General features: G+C 50.9%; 8 protein-coding genes across 8 annotated transcripts; 3 read left to right on the forward strand and 5 right to left on the reverse strand.

Moving 5' to 3' along the window:
• Positions 1-160: 160 nt before the first annotated feature.
• CC1G_04569 (tRNA-pseudouridine synthase) lies at positions 161-2,395 on the forward strand (the record flags this gene model as incomplete). The annotated part of the gene is made up of 10 exons (XM_001830084.1): positions 161-466; positions 522-607; positions 661-766; positions 823-904; positions 958-1,178; positions 1,235-1,298; positions 1,358-1,378; positions 1,427-1,506; positions 1,558-1,824; positions 1,877-2,395. 10 exons carry the CDS (start codon positions 161-163, stop codon positions 2,393-2,395), a joined length of 1,752 nt encoding a protein of 583 aa, XP_001830136.1.
• A 231-nt stretch (positions 2,396-2,626) lies between these two features.
• On the reverse strand, positions 2,627-3,603 carry CC1G_04570 (hypothetical protein; the record flags this gene model as incomplete). Its single annotated transcript, XM_001830085.2, has 4 exons — positions 2,627-2,736; positions 2,820-3,085; positions 3,140-3,436; positions 3,491-3,603. The coding sequence occupies 4 exons, from the start codon at positions 3,601-3,603 to the stop codon at positions 2,627-2,629; spliced, it is 786 nt and encodes a 261-aa protein (XP_001830137.2).
• Positions 3,604-4,063: 460 nt separating this feature from the next.
• On the reverse strand, positions 4,064-4,918 carry CC1G_14141 (hypothetical protein; the record flags this gene model as incomplete). The annotated part of the gene is made up of 3 exons (XM_002911562.1): positions 4,064-4,267; positions 4,319-4,696; positions 4,757-4,918. 3 exons carry the CDS (start codon positions 4,916-4,918, stop codon positions 4,064-4,066), a joined length of 744 nt encoding a protein of 247 aa, XP_002911608.1.
• Positions 4,919-6,223: 1,305 nt separating this feature from the next.
• Positions 6,224-8,054, reverse strand: CC1G_04571 (SH3 domain-containing protein; the record flags this gene model as incomplete). The annotated part of the gene is made up of 5 exons (XM_001830086.1): positions 6,224-6,402; positions 6,461-7,076; positions 7,129-7,648; positions 7,712-7,786; positions 7,846-8,054. 5 exons carry the CDS (start codon positions 8,052-8,054, stop codon positions 6,224-6,226), a joined length of 1,599 nt encoding a protein of 532 aa, XP_001830138.1.
• Positions 8,055-8,718: 664 nt separating this feature from the next.
• CC1G_04572 (pol II transcription elongation factor) lies at positions 8,719-13,677 on the reverse strand (the record flags this gene model as incomplete). The annotated part of the gene is made up of 19 exons (XM_001830087.2): positions 8,719-9,008; positions 9,064-9,191; positions 9,246-9,369; positions 9,428-9,590; positions 9,635-9,765; positions 9,825-10,026; positions 10,075-10,293; positions 10,347-10,480; positions 10,531-10,697; positions 10,750-10,908; positions 10,963-11,443; positions 11,495-12,097; positions 12,147-12,259; positions 12,308-12,338; positions 12,391-12,945; positions 12,995-13,075; positions 13,123-13,210; positions 13,256-13,420; positions 13,483-13,677. 19 exons carry the CDS (start codon positions 13,675-13,677, stop codon positions 8,719-8,721), a joined length of 4,029 nt encoding a protein of 1,342 aa, XP_001830139.2.
• A 154-nt stretch (positions 13,678-13,831) lies between these two features.
• On the forward strand, positions 13,832-14,780 carry CC1G_04573 (hypothetical protein; the record flags this gene model as incomplete). The annotated part of the gene is made up of 4 exons (XM_001830088.1): positions 13,832-13,999; positions 14,053-14,185; positions 14,234-14,358; positions 14,409-14,780. The coding sequence occupies 4 exons, from the start codon at positions 13,832-13,834 to the stop codon at positions 14,778-14,780; spliced, it is 798 nt and encodes a 265-aa protein (XP_001830140.1).
• Positions 14,781-15,936: 1,156 nt separating this feature from the next.
• Positions 15,937-17,881, forward strand: CC1G_04574 (hypothetical protein; the record flags this gene model as incomplete). Its single annotated transcript, XM_001830089.2, has 12 exons — positions 15,937-15,961; positions 16,018-16,044; positions 16,101-16,194; positions 16,248-16,264; positions 16,327-16,413; positions 16,469-16,533; positions 16,584-16,745; positions 16,805-16,896; positions 16,956-16,966; positions 17,022-17,080; positions 17,134-17,748; positions 17,813-17,881. 12 exons carry the CDS (start codon positions 15,937-15,939, stop codon positions 17,879-17,881), a joined length of 1,323 nt encoding a protein of 440 aa, XP_001830141.2.
• A 430-nt stretch (positions 17,882-18,311) lies between these two features.
• CC1G_04575 (hypothetical protein) lies at positions 18,312-19,856 on the reverse strand (the record flags this gene model as incomplete). Its single annotated transcript, XM_001830090.2, has 1 exon — positions 18,312-19,856. The coding sequence occupies one exon, from the start codon at positions 19,854-19,856 to the stop codon at positions 18,312-18,314; it is 1,545 nt and encodes a 514-aa protein (XP_001830142.2).
• Between the last annotated feature and the right edge of the window lie 36 nt (positions 19,857-19,892).

A 19,892-nucleotide genomic window follows, 5' to 3' on the forward strand; every position in this document is an offset into this window, starting at 1 on the left:
TTCTTCCAAGTGCTGTCCGTTTAGAAACCGGGTTTGCTCGATATACCAGGTGATTTCTACCAAATACTATTTCAGAGCTCTAGACTAACCTTGGAAATCAACAGCTACCACTCTGGCGACACCCGACGCACCCCAGACGGACCCAAGGTCCTCTTTTTAAATGCCCCCTTCCCCTCAGATCACCCTTCTAAGCCAACTAAACAGGTCAACCAAAACCCACTACCGCCTCATTCCCGTCTCGCCCCTCGAGCAATTCCGCCACAACATCTACAACCTCATCCGCACCACACTCATGTCCAACGATTTCGACTTTACAAAACCCCGGAGCGTACCCGCGCCTCCAGGGCTCAAGAAGATCGCACCGTATTGGTATCCGTATACCACGATGACCAAGATGAGGTGGATTGGGAGGGAGCTTTTGGAAGTCGTTTCAACAGAGTTTAGGGATCGGTCGATGGAGTATTATGTGCGTCCATTCATTGCGTCGAGTAACGGTGCAAGTGTGATTGATGGCCTAGTAGAGATATGCTCTGGAATCGGGTGTGACGACTGTGAACGGCCAGGTGGCTTCACCTACTACGATATTGAAAGATGGAGACCGAATCGAGTGCGTCGCCTTTCCATTTCCTTCTCCCACACCTGACTAACCCTCGCTGTTAGAAACGTCGTCCATCGCCACGAACCACCAGTAACCGACACTCCAGTCCGCATCCTCCACAGAGACGATGAACGTGAATTCATAGTGGTGGATAAACCAGGCAGCATCGTTCGTTCGTTAACCCTATCACCGCCCCTTCGCCATCTCATTAAATCCAATCACAGCCTGTCCATGCTTCCGGAAGATACTACAAAAACACGTTGATTGAAATCCTCGTTCATGACTTTGGGATAAAGAAATGTTATCGTGAGTCACCTTTATCTCGGCTCAGGACTTGCCGAATTTAATGCCCTCCACAGCTGCAAACAGGTTGGACCGTCTAACCTCTGGACTAATGATCATGCCCTTGTCCCCGGAACGCGCACGTACGCTCACTGAAGAGTTTACAGCTGGGACAGTCAAGAAGGAATACGTCGCGAGGGTAAAGGGAAAGTTCCCTGAAGGCTCTGTAGTGTGCGAGCAGCCCCTCCTCACAGTTGATAGGCAAATGGGTTTGAATATTGTCCATCCCGACGGAAAGGTACCCTTCCACCGGCGTCGTAGTATTCGTCCAATAACTCACGCGATTATATCCAGCCTGCAAAGACTGTCTTCACCCTCATCCGCTACGACGAAAACACCAACAGCAGCGTGGTGAAATGTGCGCCGCTTCTACTCGCTCATCTTTCCCAACCCTGATCTCATTCGTTACTTCTCCAGGCGAACCCCACACTGGTCGATGTTAGTGCTCACCTCCGTCATTCATAGCGAAGACTAACAACTCACTAGCACATCAACTTCGCGTACACCTTCAATACCTCGGGCATCCCATCGCCAACGACCCTATATACTCTGAAGAGCGGATATGGGTGCGCCCCTTTTCTCCTCATCTCCCTCAACTTCCATTCACACCTTTCCAGGGCAAGAAATGCGGAAAAGGGGGCATAGACACCACACCCAGCAACGAACGAAGCGCTCCTGCTCCCCCTCCGCATCTCCAAGCGCTGACAGAGTGCGTCGGAAGTCCCGAGTCTCTCAGTAAAGATGCGAGTCCCGCCAACGGCGACTCTGCAGCACCCAGACCTAAACTGCTTCCACGCGAAACGGGAGATGACATTGGAATGGGTTCCCCTGTGCCTTTGTCAGCGGAAGCCGTTGGTGTTATCACCCGGTTGAGGAACATGAAAGTAAGCAAGTTTTCCTCACGGTGGAAGCACGAGTCATTAACGCGGATTGAAGGACGAAGATGAAGATTGGAGTCGATGGCGCGACGTAGTATTCCGAGTGAAAGGTGCCCTCAACCCACATCACCTCGTAGTCAGCCCTCCTCCACTCCCTAACAAACGGAAGAAAGGCGGGAAAGCAACATTGTCTTCCAAGAAGCCTGTAAACGCGCCGACCAATGGAGCCAACGACTCGCCGCCTTCCGAACCGACCACGCCCACCACAACAGAAAACGCAGAAACTACAGCCCCTCCGAATCCACCTCAATACACCGAAGCCGAAATTGTTGAGAAAGTCAAGCAAGCCGACGCATCTCCTGACGGTTCTGCAAACACAACCGCAACAATCCCCGCCGTAATAGGCGAATCCGACAACCTTTATTGCCCCGAGTGCTATCTACCCCTACATCCAGACCCGAAACCGGAGAAGTTGTATATTTTCTTGCATGCGCGCAAGTACACCACGAGTTTGGGGTCGTTCGAAACTGAGATGCCTGAATGGGCCGCTCCTGGCTGGACCTGGGATCAGAGTTGAAGGTAGAATAGAGTCTCCCAAACGTGTTCGAGCGAGTTACAGTGTGGATACCCGAGAATGGATACATCGTATTGGATAGATAGTGTCGAGCAGGGTATGTGTATATGGAGAGACGTTGAGATTACTGGACGGGAAGAATTGTTAGAGATGGTATTGGTCGTAGGTTGTGCAAAACATACCTTTATGAATTTGGACATGAATTTCCTGGAAACAAGGCGGTCAGGGAATATGTCAAAAGTTGAGCGAGGGAACATACTTGTGGAACTCTGTCCTTAACAAATCGTTCACGAACTCGCCACTCGGCTCCTTGTTGTTCATAGCCTGGTTCTTGAAAATCAAGTCTATATGCACAAATGAGATGAATGAGCAACGTGCATTGCTAACGTCATAGAAAAGCGCTGGCGAAGGAAACGGATACACGTACCGTCATCCCACCGCCTCTTGACCTGGAATGTGCCTGGAACTGTAGTGTTGATTCCCGTAGGTGTCTGGCCCAATGCTGCAGCCAAGTTCAATAATGGATTTCGCGTTGCAATGTCTGCTTCCTTTTGTGCTGCACTTGATTCAGACTGCTCTCTTTCCTGCCTTGCCTTCTCCTCCGCCCGTTCTCGCTTGATCTTCTCTAGTTCTCTCAAGAGTTCGTCTGTCTCATCTTCATCATCGTCGTCATCATCGTCATCCTCTTCTTCACTACTACGACAGTTTCATTAGAACAGCCGACCACCGTGTTGAAACCAGACTCACCTCTCGTCCTCCGACCCATCCTTTCCTTCCTTCGCCTTCTTCTCCTCTTCGTCACTGTCGTCATCATCCTTATCCAACTCCAAAGCCTCCTGCAACAACTTCCTCCTCTTATTCGACTCATCATCCGCAATGGCAGCAGCAGAACCCGACGTGGACGAGGACGGTGTATCAATTTCAGGCAGAGGCGGCTTTCCCTCTGCTTTTCGTTTCTTGTTCATAGCTTCACGTTCAGCAGCTAACAGTTCCGCTCGAAGATCCCGTTTCTTGAGTTCGTCAACAGAGGTTTGGCCTACTTGTCTATTCGTGAATGAAGTTGGTTAGGTTCAATGGGACTGAATGGGAGTTTCGTACCGGAATTTCAACTTGGTATGGGCAGCCATATCTCGGACAGAGAACTGTCTCGAGCCCGCCTTTTGGTCTTTGGCTTGGGCGGGATCCCATGTCGGTCTGTGTGCTGTGGACATTGTAAAGACGCGGAGAGGTGGTCGTGAACTGGAACTTGGTAACTTGTGAAGTCCTTGATTGACCGCGACTCGCTCTCGGCACAGCCTGCTAAGCCTTAGCAAATGCCAAATTTAAATAATAGATAAATCAACTCCAGAGGTCACATGACGTTATGTAAGATCACGCCACCGCGGACGCGACGCGCTCTGCCAAGACTCCTTGCCCTGCCTTTTGGTGACAATGTAACAGATGGAGGAAAAACAAAGTTATATACAGAGCAAATGAAAGCAACGATGTACAGCGAAAGACTATAATACTTAGCAATAAGTGTCCTTGTGTAACTACAGGGGATGAACGTCAGCGTGGACGAGATACAATAATGATACAGATAGCAAAGCTAGTAAATGCGAGGGGTAGGGCCGTCATTACGAGGTCGTCGTCAAAGAATAATCCAAGATGCGGTGTGGGTATACTCGAGAGTCATTGAGCCGAAGGCTGTCTAGTAGTCCGATATGCCTGGAAGAATTCTCTTCTCAAATCCGCGCGAATAGCCTTGTCTTCGTACCAATGGCGCTCAAAAGTCGCCTGGTCTTCTCGACGCGCCTCAGTTTTCTGACGTGCCGCCTCGTGTGCTTGTGTTAGCAGGTAATGAATGTGTCGGAGACGTAGTCTCTCAAGAGATGCCTAACCAGACCGTCATTGGCGAGAAACAAAGAACGCATAGGAGACACGTACAGCAAACTTTTTAGATAGATCCGAGAGTTTTAGGTGGTGGTGTTGTAGTTTTTCTAAAACGAGTGTGATGTGGCTAGGCTTTAGCTTTCGTCGTTCAACCGTGGGTCGTACAGCCAGGAGGCGGACGAGCGTTCTGCGACCTCCAAGCATCAGTTTTTGGCCCCACAAACGGAACAACGGTAAACCCCACCGTCTGAGGGAGTAGAGGCGCTGAGAATACTTCTCATGCCATCCGGCAGATCGAACGTTCCACTCCTCCTCCCCGAGTTTGCGACGCCTGTTCAAAGAATCCTGGATAGACTGTACGTCTTCTTCGATCAAGCCACAGGTGTCGATGTGTTCGGAGAATGTTTCAACTGGCGTTTGGGCGTAGAACCACTGTTAAACAATTAAATTAGGCCATCACCACGTCGTTAAGGAGGCCATGGGTCGTCTTACTGTGCACAGATTCTGGAGGTCTCTGTAAACGGTTGAAAGCAGGTTCAGATTTTCCTGTAGCAGGGCTATCTCTGACCCCGTATCAAGGACCGACGGCATGGAGCCTTGGATAGCCGATTGAGTCTTTGAAGGGAACGTGGTTGTGCCCGCGTGCGGTGCCATGACGCTTGGAGAGGAAAAGAGCTGTGGCGGTAGTCTATTTGGGCGTGGACATGGTGGTGGTGTAGTTGAAGGAGGTAAAGGGTCAGTGATGGGTATTCCAAAAGTGTTTCTCCTCCCGGCGCTATTGGTCGGACTTGATAGACTTGGCAGAGCTCGTGGTGTTGTCATGTCTTCGTTATTCTCCTTGTCATTGTCATAATCTTCGTCCAGGTCGTCAATTTCTTCTATTCTTCCGTGTTCAACGTAAACCAGGCGTCCATCCAAACCCTCAGTCCAACCACCCTCGATTGAATACGTCTCTGGTCGACGTTCAATCGGAGTAACGGACAGAGAGAAGAGATTACGGTGGGAACCATAGGACGTCTCATCCAACCCTATTGGCTCGTTCTCGACGATCCCAAATATGTTGGAGATGGGGTGAAACCGGGTTGAGGCACGCCTTGGGAGAACATGAGGCTCTGCTGCCAATGCTGAGCGTCTCCGGCGGCGTGTTTGTGTCGTGGTCATGGGCAGACGTCGCTTGATGGAGTTTCCGCGGAATCAGGTGGAACCCAGTGCCTCGAGGCAGCGAAAAGTGAGCAGATAAGCAGAACAGAGGAAGAGTCGTTGCTCAGACTGCATCTACTGGTGCAGATGGTGGTCCGAATTTAAGAGCTTGGTGGACTCGCTAAAGTGCCCCCGTCGCCGCCGCTTTCAGTCCCATGTCACGGCTAGCGAGAAAGTTCAAGTTGTACTTAAGGTACAGTCAAAGAGCGTTAACAATCCGAAACGTAATAACGCCCACGGTCGGCCTTAACTCCTGCGCCATACAATTACACCATACAAGCTCGTAGTAACTTCTACCTTTGTCGCTGAAGAAGCCCGATGCAGACCCTAATTGTCAGCTGTACATGGCCTTCGTGCTTGTTTCACCCTGATTCAGAATCACTTTATACATTTCTGCAGGTTCTACAGCTCCCGTCGATATAGAGCTTCGAACCCGGTTTGATAGCCACCAGAACGGAAACATCATTTGTGATGTTTCTCGCAGAATCGCCAACTTTCGGAGCACCGTTAGCAACTGAATTCAGGTTCTGGCAGGTTTCAGGGTGAGGCTATCAAGAGCATGGAGTAGATACAGCACAGGGGAGATACAACATACATATATACTGCGTCTGGAACGCCCAAGGCAACCGAAACGAGCGCAAAAGAAAACAAACTTGTATCGGATAAAATCAGAAAAAGTGTACCCACTGGACCCTACATACCCGTGCCCGAAGACATGCACCGTCATCGGAAAAGATGGCGAAGCGTTCAACGAAACGATCAGAACAAGCACACAAAGTTGCTCGGGAAAACGTGTCGTCCTTCAACTCTTCTGTTCTCATCCAAGAGCTCGCCACTCCACCAGCCGTCGTCTGGCGTAGCCGTGACTGCAATGACATCTCCGGCTTGGAAGTCGAACTCTTCATCGATCGTCGCGGTATAATCGTAGAGCGCTTTCACTGTTGTTGTTATGATCAGAACAGAAGGTCCAGAAGATTGGCGAATGATATCACATACCATAGAATAGAATTCGGTTAGAATTGTCGTTGGTTGGTTCACGCGTAGGCAAAGGCGGTGGAGGACTTTGGGATCGGAAAGCAGCACCAGAAGGCAAAACAGGAAGAGGTTGCGACACCCGGTTATTTTTAGGCGCCGCGTTAGATGAAGCAGACGGAACAGCAGGAGGAGGCACAGACGGAGGACTAGTAAGAGGTGGGGATGTATGAGATGGACCTGAATGATGCCCATTCGTCGTGGGTGCGTGCGCATTGGTAGTTGCCGGTGCGCGCTGAGGGGGAGTAGCCGAGCGCGCTGGTGGAGCCGTTGTCGGCGGTGGGGCTGCGGTAGCGTTGACACCATTGGGAATCGCGCCTGGTGGAACAGCATCGGGTGGAAGTTGAGCTCCATCGTCTACCTGATAGGTGACCGGCGGCCGTGTCGAGATGCGAACGAAGTTTGCAGGGCGGACCTTGGGAGTCGGTGCAAGTGACGGCGGGTTCTGGGAGCCGCCAGAGTGGGGAGTGAACTCTGTGGGCTGTTGGATAGTGTTACCTGTACCATACTCATTCACGAAATTCTCGACATCGGTTAGCGGATCCAATTGGTCCAACGCGGTGCGTATGCGCTCGCACGACTGAAGCCATGTCATTAGCAAGAATGCACCAGCCAATAAGGTAGGAACTCACCGCGTCGTCAGCGACACAGACGGTGGAGATATCGTTTGCGTATGCCCAGAGAACGTCCTTCATGAAATCTAGTCGCTCCTCCTCCAGATCCTGGCAAGAGTCGCAGAAGTTTTTCCATTCAGCCTCCCATTCCGGCAGGAGATCCAACAGAGTCTTGGTAAATGCAGCAAGATCCTTCTCGTTTGCCTGTACCGTTTGCCGTGCCCGTTGTAACTTCATGTTGATCCTATCCAAGTCCTTCCCCGTCATGTAGCTTGCCTGTTGAGTATACGAGTTGATCCTGACACAGTCTGCATCGTATTTTTCCTTCGCCTTCAGGACATACGCTTCCTGTGTTTGCTTAACCTTGAATTTCTTTTCCACATTGCTCTGTTGGTTCCGCCGATGGCTAACTTGTTTGGCGTGGAACTGCGCCGTCGGGGTCTCTAGCTCGTCGCGAATCTGGCGAGCAAGCTCCAGATGAGTTTCCGCCTGCTTCTCCGTCTCCAACCTCAGGGTATCCAAGCTGGTGCGCAATTCACTGGACAACGATCGTTGTCAGTCAATGCAGTCGTGGGCACCTCTACAGCAATGGCTTACGCACCCGATCTCCTCTTGGCCAATGGGCACCTTGGCTAGCTTCGCCAGCTTCAGAGCGTATTCTTCCTCGATGAGGGACCTGGGATACGATGGTCCAATGAGTCATCCTACGAGCCCTGAACGCCTTCGCGGACTCACCTCTCGTTCCAAAAGTTCACCAGTTCGTCCGTGGTTTTGCAAGCACCCCGCATCCTCGTGAAAAGGATGTTGGGACCGTCATCTCCTGGCCCCCAGAACGAGTTGCAGTAGTCCCTCGATTGGCTACCATTGAAAACGTCGACATCCGGGGCACGAGCGGTTGCATATCTGGCCAGTGATGAGGCCGAGTGTTGTGGTCGAGCGGCCATTTCGTTGGATCTGACCAATAGTTATAAGGGTTGAGAGCTGTCGTGAGGAGAATAGCAATGAGTTTCGTTCGTCAACCTTTCCTCGGAAAATCGAGTTCTCTGGTTACTATGACGGGCGATCTATCTGGATTGAAAGAGAAGACGTATGTAGTGATGTGAACTTGATTGAGGGTTGATACGAGCGCCCAATTAAACCGACGCCCATACCTGGGATCACCCCCGATTGATCTCCCTTTCACGCCGGAGTATCAAAAAATATTTACACAGCCCTGCGAGAGCAGCACATGAACGTTGAGCGAGGAGGGGTTGTTCCTATATCCTTACCAGCGACCCCGGTTTTGAGGTCGGCGAAAGCAAAGATACGGCGAATCGCATCTATGATCCATTGAATTGAGAAAAGCCTCCCGGACCGAACAAGTCATATCCAGCTCTATCATACAGGCAGGGCAGTGCTTCTACATTCAAAAACAGGACTAGGATCACCAGATTCATGCACAAGCGATCCGGGGCGGAATGTGTGCGAGCTACAGACATTCACATTCCAATCCACCAACACGAACCCAGCGTTAGCATCAAGCTAAAGCCAATTCATTTAAGATGACTCGAGCCAAATGGAAGATCGCGGACGACACCTACAACTGGAATCCAACCTCCCGTTTTCCCTCTATATCTCGTAAAGATCAATCTGCCATTTGTCGTTCCTTCCTCCCAATTCTGGCTTGGACACTCGGTCGATGGGGTTAAATTGCCTATTTCTCTCCACCTCGGCCATCCTGGACGCCCACGTATCGGCAGCAGGGGTACTTCCATCCTCTTCGGTTTTAGTCCACACCTCGTCAATCGCCTCTGTAAGCTCCTTTTCAAAGCTGCTGACGTCAAGTTGCAGATCCAACCCTTCGCTCCTGTGCTCTTCCGAGAATTGGAAGAGATGGGGAAGCAGTCGACGCGCGTCGTCTGAGAACATACGCCATCAGAGATGCCCGTAAAGACGCAAAGATGGGAAACGCACCTCGACTTGAAGCAAACCTGGCCGTAAGCTTCGTGAGTGACTTGAGGATATACTCCTCCTCGTCCACGGTTCCCTTCCTTCCGGAGCTAACCTTACGCTCAGCCTTTCTTTTCGACCGCGAAGTTTGTCTAGATAGGGTAAATAAGCTATCACACCACGGCCAGAAAGCTTCAAACACTTACTTGGACCTTCTCGACGAGGTCGATGGCGCTTGTGTGTACCGAGTGAAAGTAGTCGGGGCCATCGAGACATCTGTCATCACGTCGATGTTCTGCAGGGCCACATCCTCTGTGCCATAGAATGCGTCTATCCCGGGTCACGTCAGGTTAAACGCCCAGAAACAAAAATACGAACGTTGACTTACCGGGTTCTTCAATCTTGCGAATTCTGAGCTCCTTGATTCGATTGCGCTGCTTGCGAAGCTGCTCCCTCATCTCTCCTAGGTCTTCGGAAATCTGCGCTCGACTTTCCAAAGCAGCGGGGTGGATAACTTCTTCGAGTAGTTCGGTTCGCTTGTGATAATTCGACTACAAATGGCGTCAGAGGAGTCACCCAAGGGGAAACGGGAGACACTTGCAATCCTCCGAGCCTCAGAAAACTCGTTTCCTTGACTGAACGCGACAACAGCTTCTTTAACATCTTTGGCGTAGTCGAGCAGCACTCTGCCGGCTTCAGAATACCGCTTCTTGGAGGACAAATCCTCTGCAAGGGAAAATTAATGGGTGAGACGATACTAACCAAAAAAAAAAATCATCACTTACCTGCCACTCGGTAGGCCATGGTGACAATGTCTTCCTCGGAAGTGTTGTTGAGCAAAGCCAAGTCGAACAGCTCTTGCCATTGTAAATTCCTTTCGAAAGCAACCATGGCCTTGAGAGGTTTTCCGGCCTCTAAAAATGCTGATGCGGCTTGAGGGAGTTCCTTGCGTTCATAGAGCCAGTCACCGTAGAGTTCCAGGACGGCCTGCTAAAAGGTAAGATGACGACGAACAAGAATATCTGACAAACGCACGTTGTATCGCTCGGTACCCTTCCAGATCTTCAAAGCGGGCTCATAGAGATTATGTCGCTCGGTGTACTGCAAGGCCTCTTCGAATCGTTCGGGCCCAGCTTTGCTCAGGTTCCTCAAAGCGCTTTCATAGCGCTTCAAGTGGTCGTCGATGCGGAAGCGTTGATAGTATTTGTCTAGTGAACGAAGCTCTCGAAGGAATGGCAAATATTCCCGAGGGTCCTAGTCAAGGTGAGACGAAATGATGGAGTTACTAGGTGATTCCTTTGGCGTACCTTCTGGGCATGCTGTGCGATCATCAACACAAGTGAGAAGTCGTACATCCCGAGTGCAATATCGAACAGTTTCTCGGCGTCTACGAGGAAGATCACGTACTTCACCGCTTCTTCGACGACGGTGGAATCGGTCTCTGTGTGGCTCGTTAGTACAATAAACGGGTTAAAGAAGGATGCCTCGTACCTTTGAGGCGATGAAGCTCTGCAAGCGCGGACTCGTAATCGGGAGGTGTCTTCACGACATGAGCAGTCAAGATGGTATTGATGTACTTCTTGAGGTCGCGCTTCTCTAGCTCTCCTCTGACTGCGTCACAAATTCTGGCCACAGTCTCTGGCGAGCTAGACCCACGGCTGTCATTGTGCTTCAGTGCCATGAAGGAACTCGATCCCACAAGGAACTTACCCAACCATCGTCAAGAAGAGATTGAGGTGGTCGATCTCGTGTATCTGCTCGACGAAAAGAGGCACCCCTTGCAGGAATGTTTCTTGATTGTGGTCTACGAGTTCATTGAGGTCGATCCTGTGTTTCCTGCAAGCCATGAAGGCCTTTCGATAATTGGTGCTATTTTGGGGTTGTCGTCAGCATCTCATAAATGCGCATAAATCACACACGTACGCGTCCAAATCTTCCTTGACCACCTGCATCACCAGAGGTCTGGGATTAATCGTTTCCAAGTTTCCTCGCGGCATCTGGAGCACCAGCGCCATCGAACTTGGAACTGCAGCAACAATTCGAGAACCACGTTCCAATTTGCGAACTACCCAGTTGTCTGCAATGGATTTCGCTCCTTCTCCTCCTTCCTCTTGTTCGAGGAGTAAAGACAGTTCATCAAGAGGTGCGTACTTGGACTCGTGAGCTGTCGTGGTGAAAGCGAGGAAACCAGACGCGATTGTGTACGAGTTGACATTCGAGGCCACTATCTTAGAGGAGTCCGGGGACGAGGTGATATAGAGTTTTCCTGTCTTTCCGAGGCCGAGGAAGATTGTTTGAGGTGAACCAGATCCAGATTCCTCCCTCGACTCTGTCATGACGACTTGGGTGTTCGAACAGAACTCTGGGAAGGATGCGACGTCGACAGCATTGCCATTGTCGTCGACTGGAGTTAATGTCAGTGCAAAGTTCACGCACGGGATGGCCAATGACGCACCTTTGACAACCTTTCCCGTAGGTGTCTCGAAAAAGAGTTTCGCTCCGGTCGCAATGATCCTGCAGTTGCGCGATGGTAAGGTCACGAGATCCGATTTTGCGACTTTGCCATTTTCTAGTTGCAAGCCCACGAATGCGTCATCTTGCCCTGAAAGATGGTCTCCGACAACGCCAATGGTCCATGAACCCGACTCTTGGTTGCTGCATTGGAGCGATACCTGCCTCCACCGGGATTCTTCAGTGACTGGGACCGTTCCTTCCCACAACATCTTGGGGTCCATAACCTTCCCTGGTCCGGGACCAAGTCGGGTATTCAGCGACCACAGCTGAAGATACCCATCTTCCCAAAGCATGGACATCGCGTCGCCATCCTGAGAGAAGGAAGTGTAGACAGGCGTTTTAACCTTGAAACTTGATTTGTTAAAAGGAGTGGAAAGGTTGACGGGTAACTGGTAGGATGACATAGGTGGTGGGACGTTTTGCGTCCGGAATGGCGTTAGCAGGATTTGAGCTCCATCCTGGACTGCTACAAGGCCGGAATCGGTGGGTGGCTTTGACGGAGAGATGAACGTCTCGAGGTCGTAGTATCTTTGAATGATAGCAACTGCATCGTTTGGTTAGAAGTGGACCGGAAGGCAGAAGCACGGACGCACCTGGGGTGGTCAGGATTAGGTGGAATGCTGACTCGGGATGCCATTGGAGTGAAGTGAATGTCCCAGGGACACCCTCTGACGGAGGGGGTGCAAGAATCTCATGCTTGAGATACCTGAGAAATCGTCAGTAATGTCAATGCGCCCGAGTAAAAGAAGCGTACCAGTGATAGTTTCCTGTGGTCCAAAGTTGCACTGGGGAGGGATGGTCAGGCCGGGACCAGTGTCTCCGAAGTGGTAGACGTACCAACATGGCCGATTGGCGTCTCCACCCACACAGCCAATATGCTGGAATCAGAGTTCCACGAGAGTTCCCGTACGCTGTATCCCCATTGTAGCTCAGGAGTGGAACTGGTCCCTGCCTTCGGGGCAAAGCAATCGGGATTCAGCGTGAACTCGCCGTGCCTCAGGCCATTGCGTTCGAAAAATACTACGTCGTGTCGTTCTTGTTTTCCAGCACCTCCACCTTCGAAACCGAAACGCTGAGTACCCGCAATCAAGTTACCAGACGGCCTCCAGGACAATCCATGCTCGAGGCCGGGAACTGGCTCCGAAGTGGACTGCAAGGTCCCGTTGCGATCGTAGACTCGTAGCGTGCGTCGTTGGAACCCAAGTTCGTCCATTTCAGCGAGAGAAGAGACCACAAAGTATGTTCCATCTCCTCGCCAGCTTATCCGAGGTGCGTGGTCGTCATCTGGAGAAGAGCCTATCTTGAGGATTTTAGGCGCTTGAGCAGCACTCTTTCCCAGAGATCCGTGGAACTGCGTTTGCTTGGAACCCCAACCGACGTTGATTGGCGCGTCTGCACGGAAGAGTTAGCGATATTATATATGGGACTAGGATTGACTAACCCTCTCCGAATTCCTTTGGGTGCAGAGGTCCCTCAGACAGTACGTCAAAGGATGAGGTCATAAGAATGAGCTTTTTGTCGCCTGTTGACAATTTTAGGGGTAGTCAAATACAATATATTGGTACGCACCGGTCACGATAGCCAGAAGAGAGTCATCTGGGCTCCAAGATGCCGCAGAGATTCCGGTTTCGAAAGTACCCTCGACCTCGGTCTTCGTCTAATGCGTCAAGACAGAATACCGCATTATTCAAAAAGCACATACGGGTGATCCATCTTCGTCAATGGATATTATTACAATATCCCCACCACCCATAACTACCACCACCTGTCGCGTCTCGGCCACTACTCGAAGTGAAACTATTTGTGATGCCTTCGGAAACGCTGAAGAAGCAGTCGTCGTGAACGTTGCAGTCATGATTGGTGATTCCTGAGGAAAACGATAATATTAAACCAATATCCTGCTGGCAGCCACGAAGGTATGATGCACACTTGAACTTCAGTATTGGTCGGTGGTTTCTGGGAGGCTACCCGCCAGAGTTCTACCTCCACCTCTCCGTCCAAGTTCTTGCGCTCTGACGCCGCATAAAGAACGTTTTCGTCGAGATCCAAGGCGGTCGCTGTCCAGTTTGCGTTTGCATAGTTGAAGGAGGTGAAATCCGAAGCGATCAGAGAGAGGTTCCTCATACTTTTTGGTATTCGAGGCGATAAGATGAGAGTGAAGAAATGTGATCGGCTTGCTTGGCGGACTTGATTTTTGATCAGCGACCAATCAGAACAAACAAATGACAAGTGTTACACATTCGGCTTCAACCACAACCTATTCCTCGATTTCTACACCATGGCTCCAATACGAACGAAAGACAAACACAAGAATGCTGAAGCATCGTCATCAAAGTCGAACAAATCTCACAAGAAAAAACCGAATCACCAGCCGAAGGCGTCAGCCCTGCCAGGCAAACAGAAGATAAAGTCTTCGCTGAGGCAGGTCCGAAGGTTATTAGCCAAGGTCTGCATATCTGCACACTGTGGATAGTTCATCATCTGAATTTCGTCTTAAAGGAAAATTTGGCTGCAGACAAGCGTGTGGAGGCAGAGAGAAGACTGAAAGCCCTTGAGGCAGAGTTGCAACAGGTCGAACAGGCGCACAAGGAGAGGGCACTGGCCATCCGGTATCATAAAGTGAAATTCTTTGGTGAGTATTCACCCGTGTATTGCTGAGTAGCATTCTAACACACCGCAGAACGGCAAAAGGTGACGCGGAAACTGAACCAAGTCAAGAGACGCCTAGACTCTGCGGATGGGTCGGAAAAAGAGCAATTGGAGGCTCAACTACTAGAGGAACGCGTGAATTTGAACTATATCTTGGTACGCGTCTGCCTGAAACAAATGGCGATGGTACTGACCAGTTCGATCAGCATTACCCCAAAACCAAGAAATACATATCTCTTTTCCCGCCCGAAGTCAGGAAAGGCGAGGTCACCGAGGCGTCCAAGACCGATGCCGAGAAGACGAACAGAGAACGAGAAGAAATTCGTCAATGGATACGAGACTCTATGGAGAAGAAGGAACTGCCATCAGAACCCGAAACGCAGCTTGGCTCTGGTCCAGGAAGACCCCAAGCATCCACACAGTTCCCTTCAAAGAAAAGCTCAAACCCGGTCACGAAATCTGGTGTACAGTCCAGCAAACCTGGAGACGACATTGAGGACGACGAATTTTTCGGGAATGATAGTGAAGACGATGGAAATGAAGTTGAAGACGAGGAAGACGAAGATGAGGAGGATTGATGGCTGTTGGGCGCTTATATTCGGTTCGTCCCGTCTAATGCGTACAGGCGAACGATTCACTCACGCCCTTGTAGATCCATTCATTATGATCACCTCGTGTGTCTATTTCGTCGTCCCTAGCGAGACCCACACGCGACCGACGAGTTTCCAGAGACGAGTGGAAGTTGACGCAGCTGCCGATGTCCGAAGGTTGGGAAAAGCGTTGAGGGCAACCAGAGCGTAATGGTGCCATTTCCGGCGCTTTCCCTCCGAGGACTGGGGTTAAAATGCTGGGCCGGTGCTGTTGCGTTTCTTTCGGAATGACTGGCTGGTTGGCACCTCTTTTCCAATGCGAGCATCCTCTGAGTTTTCATCACAGCTTCAAGCCTGCAAGATCCGGGGTCTGAGCCTGGCACTGGACCTTGCACGAATACAGTTGTTGTTGCATCGATTTGGTTAACACGAACATTCGCCTATTCTATTGTATTGGTGTTCATGTCGGGCGTCTTTGACCAGGTAACGATCCCTCTGGCGACGCGCAATCGACGTCCGTCGAACGTTCACTGGGGCACAACGATCATTTCGTGGATGAGAACGAATTTGCATTCGCTTGGCTTGATTGATGGGTTCGCGGAATTGTATTGATCGATCAGAGGTTATTCCAGATCGGAGGTGCCGAGAAAGGTAAGTTCGGACACGTGAGAAGGTGGGACTTCTCACCATCAGCCAGGTAATGCAAGAACAAGTACCTTGAATATATTATTGCATCTCTACCTTTGCTGTTGGCCTCCTTTCCTTTGCTCACGGTTCGAAACTGGCTTTTCCATATCTTCTCCCCGACAGCTAGCGTTGCTTTTTATGAGCACTGGATCTCCAACCGCCTACTTGCTTTGGGCCATCTTGTCATGCATCGTAGGTCCCCTGCCCCTGGCCTACCCCACCGCTAAGAAACATTAACGCTTCCCCAAGTTTCTCGGCTTCCTAATCACTCATCTATGGCTCTACGATCGATTCAACTGTTTAAGATGGGATTCCGGGAGGCAGCCAGGCGCTTTCAAAAGGGTCATGACGTACGCTCTACCGATGTCTACAGTCACTCGGCGTCCAGCTCACCTCCAATTCTGCCAGTTATTCGTATCTGGGAACCCTTCCACTGTTAGTCTGCTTTAGTGTGGCCATGACCGCCATAAAATTTCAGGAAGGTGCGCCACTCGAGCTCAGTGGGATTCCCAAAGACTTACTGGGCGCTGTATTACAGGATTCATCTTGGCACCGGACGGGCGAAGTAAGCTGTCGTTCACTCTGCTTCCATTCTGGAGTAACCCAGCCCTTGTACCACAGTCGTACCCCGTCCCTTCACTGAGTGGAGTCCAGAAAACAAGCGCTATCTGCTGCCCCTCTTTTTCACTCTGAGCGTTGCTTGGTCGCTAGAACTGTGCGTTGTCTTGCCATCCTGTCACGTCGATGTCACTGAATTTGCCACTCCAGTGTTACCCATCTGGAAGGTACTATTTGTTCAATTTCAGCCCAAAGGATCTCTCACGAACCCAACCGTGACCCCACTCAGAACTTGCATTTTGGCTATTCCTTCTCCACCAAGGACCTGGGAAGCGAGATTGGTTCCATAGTTGGGAGTTTCGCACCTGGTATATCGGTACGGGACGGTATTTTTCTAATCTCCAAACAATCGGCCTAACGGACGCGTCTAGGGAGTATTATCGCTGTCCTGGGAATGCCAGTCACAACCATTATAACCCGACATCAGCTCAACACGGTCAGTCTTCTCATTGATTGCTCTCATGTCACGCTCACGAAGTCGTATAGGGTCTTGCTTGGATTTTCTTAGCTGGTTCGAGTGCGGGAACATCAACCACTATTTGCTTTCTTTATGTCCTGTTTCGCTTCCCCAGATTTCTCGAGCACGTCAAGGCAGAAGGTGCCGATCCTGACGTCGTTGTTCGCCTAACCACTTTTTACCAACTTAATGTGGGTACCCCAGTCCTTTTCACCGACCCGGGTTCTGGACCAACTCATCCCTTTCGTAGTGCATCCGAGTTGTTTTCCGATTTTTCTTTACTCTGCCACTCCTCATTGCCGCCGATTCCATCAGTGGTCCTTACCCCATTGTGGGCAATGCGTGAGTTCGCTTTCCGGCCTTCTTAACGTTTACCCAGTGCTAATGGCCTCCCTTTCCAGTTTTTCTTTGGGTACGTTACAACATCCAAGTGCGGTATTGTCTCTAAACTCTCGTCACCCTCTCAGATTTCTTGCTTATGGTCGGCGGGATCGGATGCTTCATCTCATCTGGAATCACACTTCTTGTAAGTCACACTGCCTTACATCTAGTTGAGTAACCTCTCAATACTGTTTACAGATTTTCTTTCCCCGGTCTATCGCTCAAGAGTCCGGGTACCGAGCCAAAGTAATATCTCCGCAATCTTCAGCAAAACCACCAACAATTTCATCATCTGCTCCACCGGACTACTACTACTATGATCACTACGACCATGAAATTGGTATGGCTCGTCCCATCTCTGCACTGGAATCCCCGACAAGCCCAGCCTCAGCTATCCGGATGCATTCGTTCCGTTTTCCTCAAGAACCTCAGCATTTCGATCGAACATCCCGTCCTCCCCGGCGACGGCGGGATTCTGGGGACACGGGGGATCTCTCCATTGCTTACGACTCTGATGCGGAGAGTATAGCAATGACCTCCCAAACGATGCAGGCACACCCTATCCAGCACTCCGTCTCCCAGCCTGGTCATAGCAGACATAGCGGGGCAACATCTGACGACACCATCTGGGACCGCCAGCATCCTGATGACCGGAGGCCTTCGTCTTCACTTCGGTCGATGAGACGGTACTCGGATGGCCCATTCATTTACAACCGAGGCGGGAAGATCACGAGGGTTGGGATCGTTCATCCACCCTCTCAAGAACCGTTGCGGAGGACAAACTCGAGGAGAAGGTCACAGTTACATCCATACGTACGTGAACCACCGCCTATGGCCTACTCGGAGCGCGCGAACTAACCCGGCGTTTTGCTTGTAGCTGATCAACTTCACATCGCCAATTGATCTGCTGGACGGACGGGACGATGACCGGGTTAACCCAGTTTAAAGGACAGCTCCAACTAACCAAACATTGATTTTAAAACGGTAGTAGCTCCGCTTTTCGCTTCTTTGAGCCCACCAGATTCCCCTTGTGTTACCTTATACCATTGCTAACGACCCTTCACGACGAATACCACGGACACGCCATCCATATCCATTGTAGTTACATACCTGCATCCATTGTTATCCTCAAACCTTCCTCATTCCTATTCGTCGTGTACACGCTATCTTCATTCCGATTGTACTATACATTTACACTGCATGTTCTTCAACCCCTCAACTTCCCTGTTCTCTGCAAACTATAACGTACTGCTCCAAACAATAACCTAATTGCTAACATCTGTGTTTGTCGACAAGAGTCAATTATACAGGTATCATCAGAAACAATCGAAACAACCTATCGCGATCAACATCAAACACCGATGGGAGTGAGGGTTTTATTGCGGTGAGTGCCTGTTCGTTCCAGGAGATTGATGTCGGCGGCTGGTCAACTGCCTTCCCCATCCAAGGAACCCGTTGCTCACCCTGGCAATCAGCTTCTGGACCTTCGTTTTCCTCTCCGCTGGCTTGTCGCCCTTGGCTTTGTCGGGAGTGATACAGATAAAGGATTCAGAGGTGTCAAGGGTGTCAGGAAGATTTCCATGGGATTTCGCAGCCGTCAAATGAGTGCCGTGATGTTGTGCAACAAAGGAAATAGGGTCGTCAAGGCTAGCATTGCCGTCCTTTTGTGATCTAGTTTCGGTGAAAGAAAAACCAAGCCCTGTAAGCCAGACAGAGTCGCGCTGCTGGGCCCCAGATCTCTTGCTGTATGTTGTTCGGGACCTCGTTATCGAAGGAATCTCCTGAGCAGAATAAGAAGGGTAGGGAGTACGATTTGGTGGGGGCCTGACAACCGTCTTCCCATAGTCCGCGCTCGAAGTGTTTTGACGGTGAGATGTTCGCGAGAATAGCCAGTTACGATGCTTGGTTTCTCCGTTGCGGTTGAGATCTCGCCTTGAGCTGGAAGGAAACAACCGTAATGATTTGATCTTCTGTATGGGGCGCTGGGTGGACTTGTCCGTTTGTTTCGTTCGGTCGTGCATACTGGCCACCTTCCGAATAACCTTTGGAGGTTTTTCTATCGTCGCCTCCTTTGGCCTACTAGCACACAGGGTATATCGCCGATTGTCCACATGGGATTTGGCGGGTCGACGATCCTGCCGCGCGGAGGACACGGAAATTTCTGAGATATCCATCGACTCACGAGCCTGCATTCTATGCGAGACAGACCATTGCAACAAATCGTCAGTCGTCCAGGTCTTGCGGTTACTACGATGGGCCCACGAAGCGCGGCTATCCATATGCTCCTGAACTTCAGGGCGGGCCCGAGGCGAGTTCATGTCGAGTTCAATCAAAGCTTCTCCAACCATTTCGAAATCCAGTCCTCGGGTACGCAGCCTAGCTCGCTGAGATAACGCCAGGGATCCATACGAGCTTGTGTCGTCGCTTTGGAGAGTCTGGATGTCGTCCGAGGCACGGTAGGGAAAAGCCATGTCCATTGCGCTCGCCTTGTCCACGAGGAGCTGATACTCTCGGCCAACACTAGACAACGCCGATGTCGTATAAACGAGGCCAATGAGGTCGTGGATACGTCCTCCTTCCAGGGTCTCGTTGGGTTTGCCTCTGAATTCCCTCAGCCTCCCTCGCTGAGCCCCGCCTTGCGTCGTATGCAGAGTGCTCCCTGGTTGAAGAACGATGATGACGCGGTATATGCGTCCGATAAACTCAACGGAGTGAATGGGGACTAGATATAGTGGGGGTGAGCTCGCCAAACGCGGTCGGCGAAGCGGTTGCCAGAGTAAAGGCGGTTCTGGAGGGGCACCTCGCCCAGCGTCGAGGCCAAAATCGGTCGCCAGTCGTCGGGATTTACGGGGATTGATAGAACGGTGCCGCATGCTGTTCGACTCGATGAAGCTTGTCGCCGCGTCTTGGAAAGACACCATAGGAGTTTCCGTGTCTTGATCATTGGAAGAGGCGAT

This window comes from Coprinopsis cinerea, assembly GCF_000182895.1.
Source record: "Coprinopsis cinerea okayama7#130 chromosome 3 map unlocalized cont3.3, whole genome shotgun sequence".
NCBI classification, from domain to species: Eukaryota; Fungi; Basidiomycota; class Agaricomycetes; order Agaricales; family Psathyrellaceae; genus Coprinopsis; species Coprinopsis cinerea.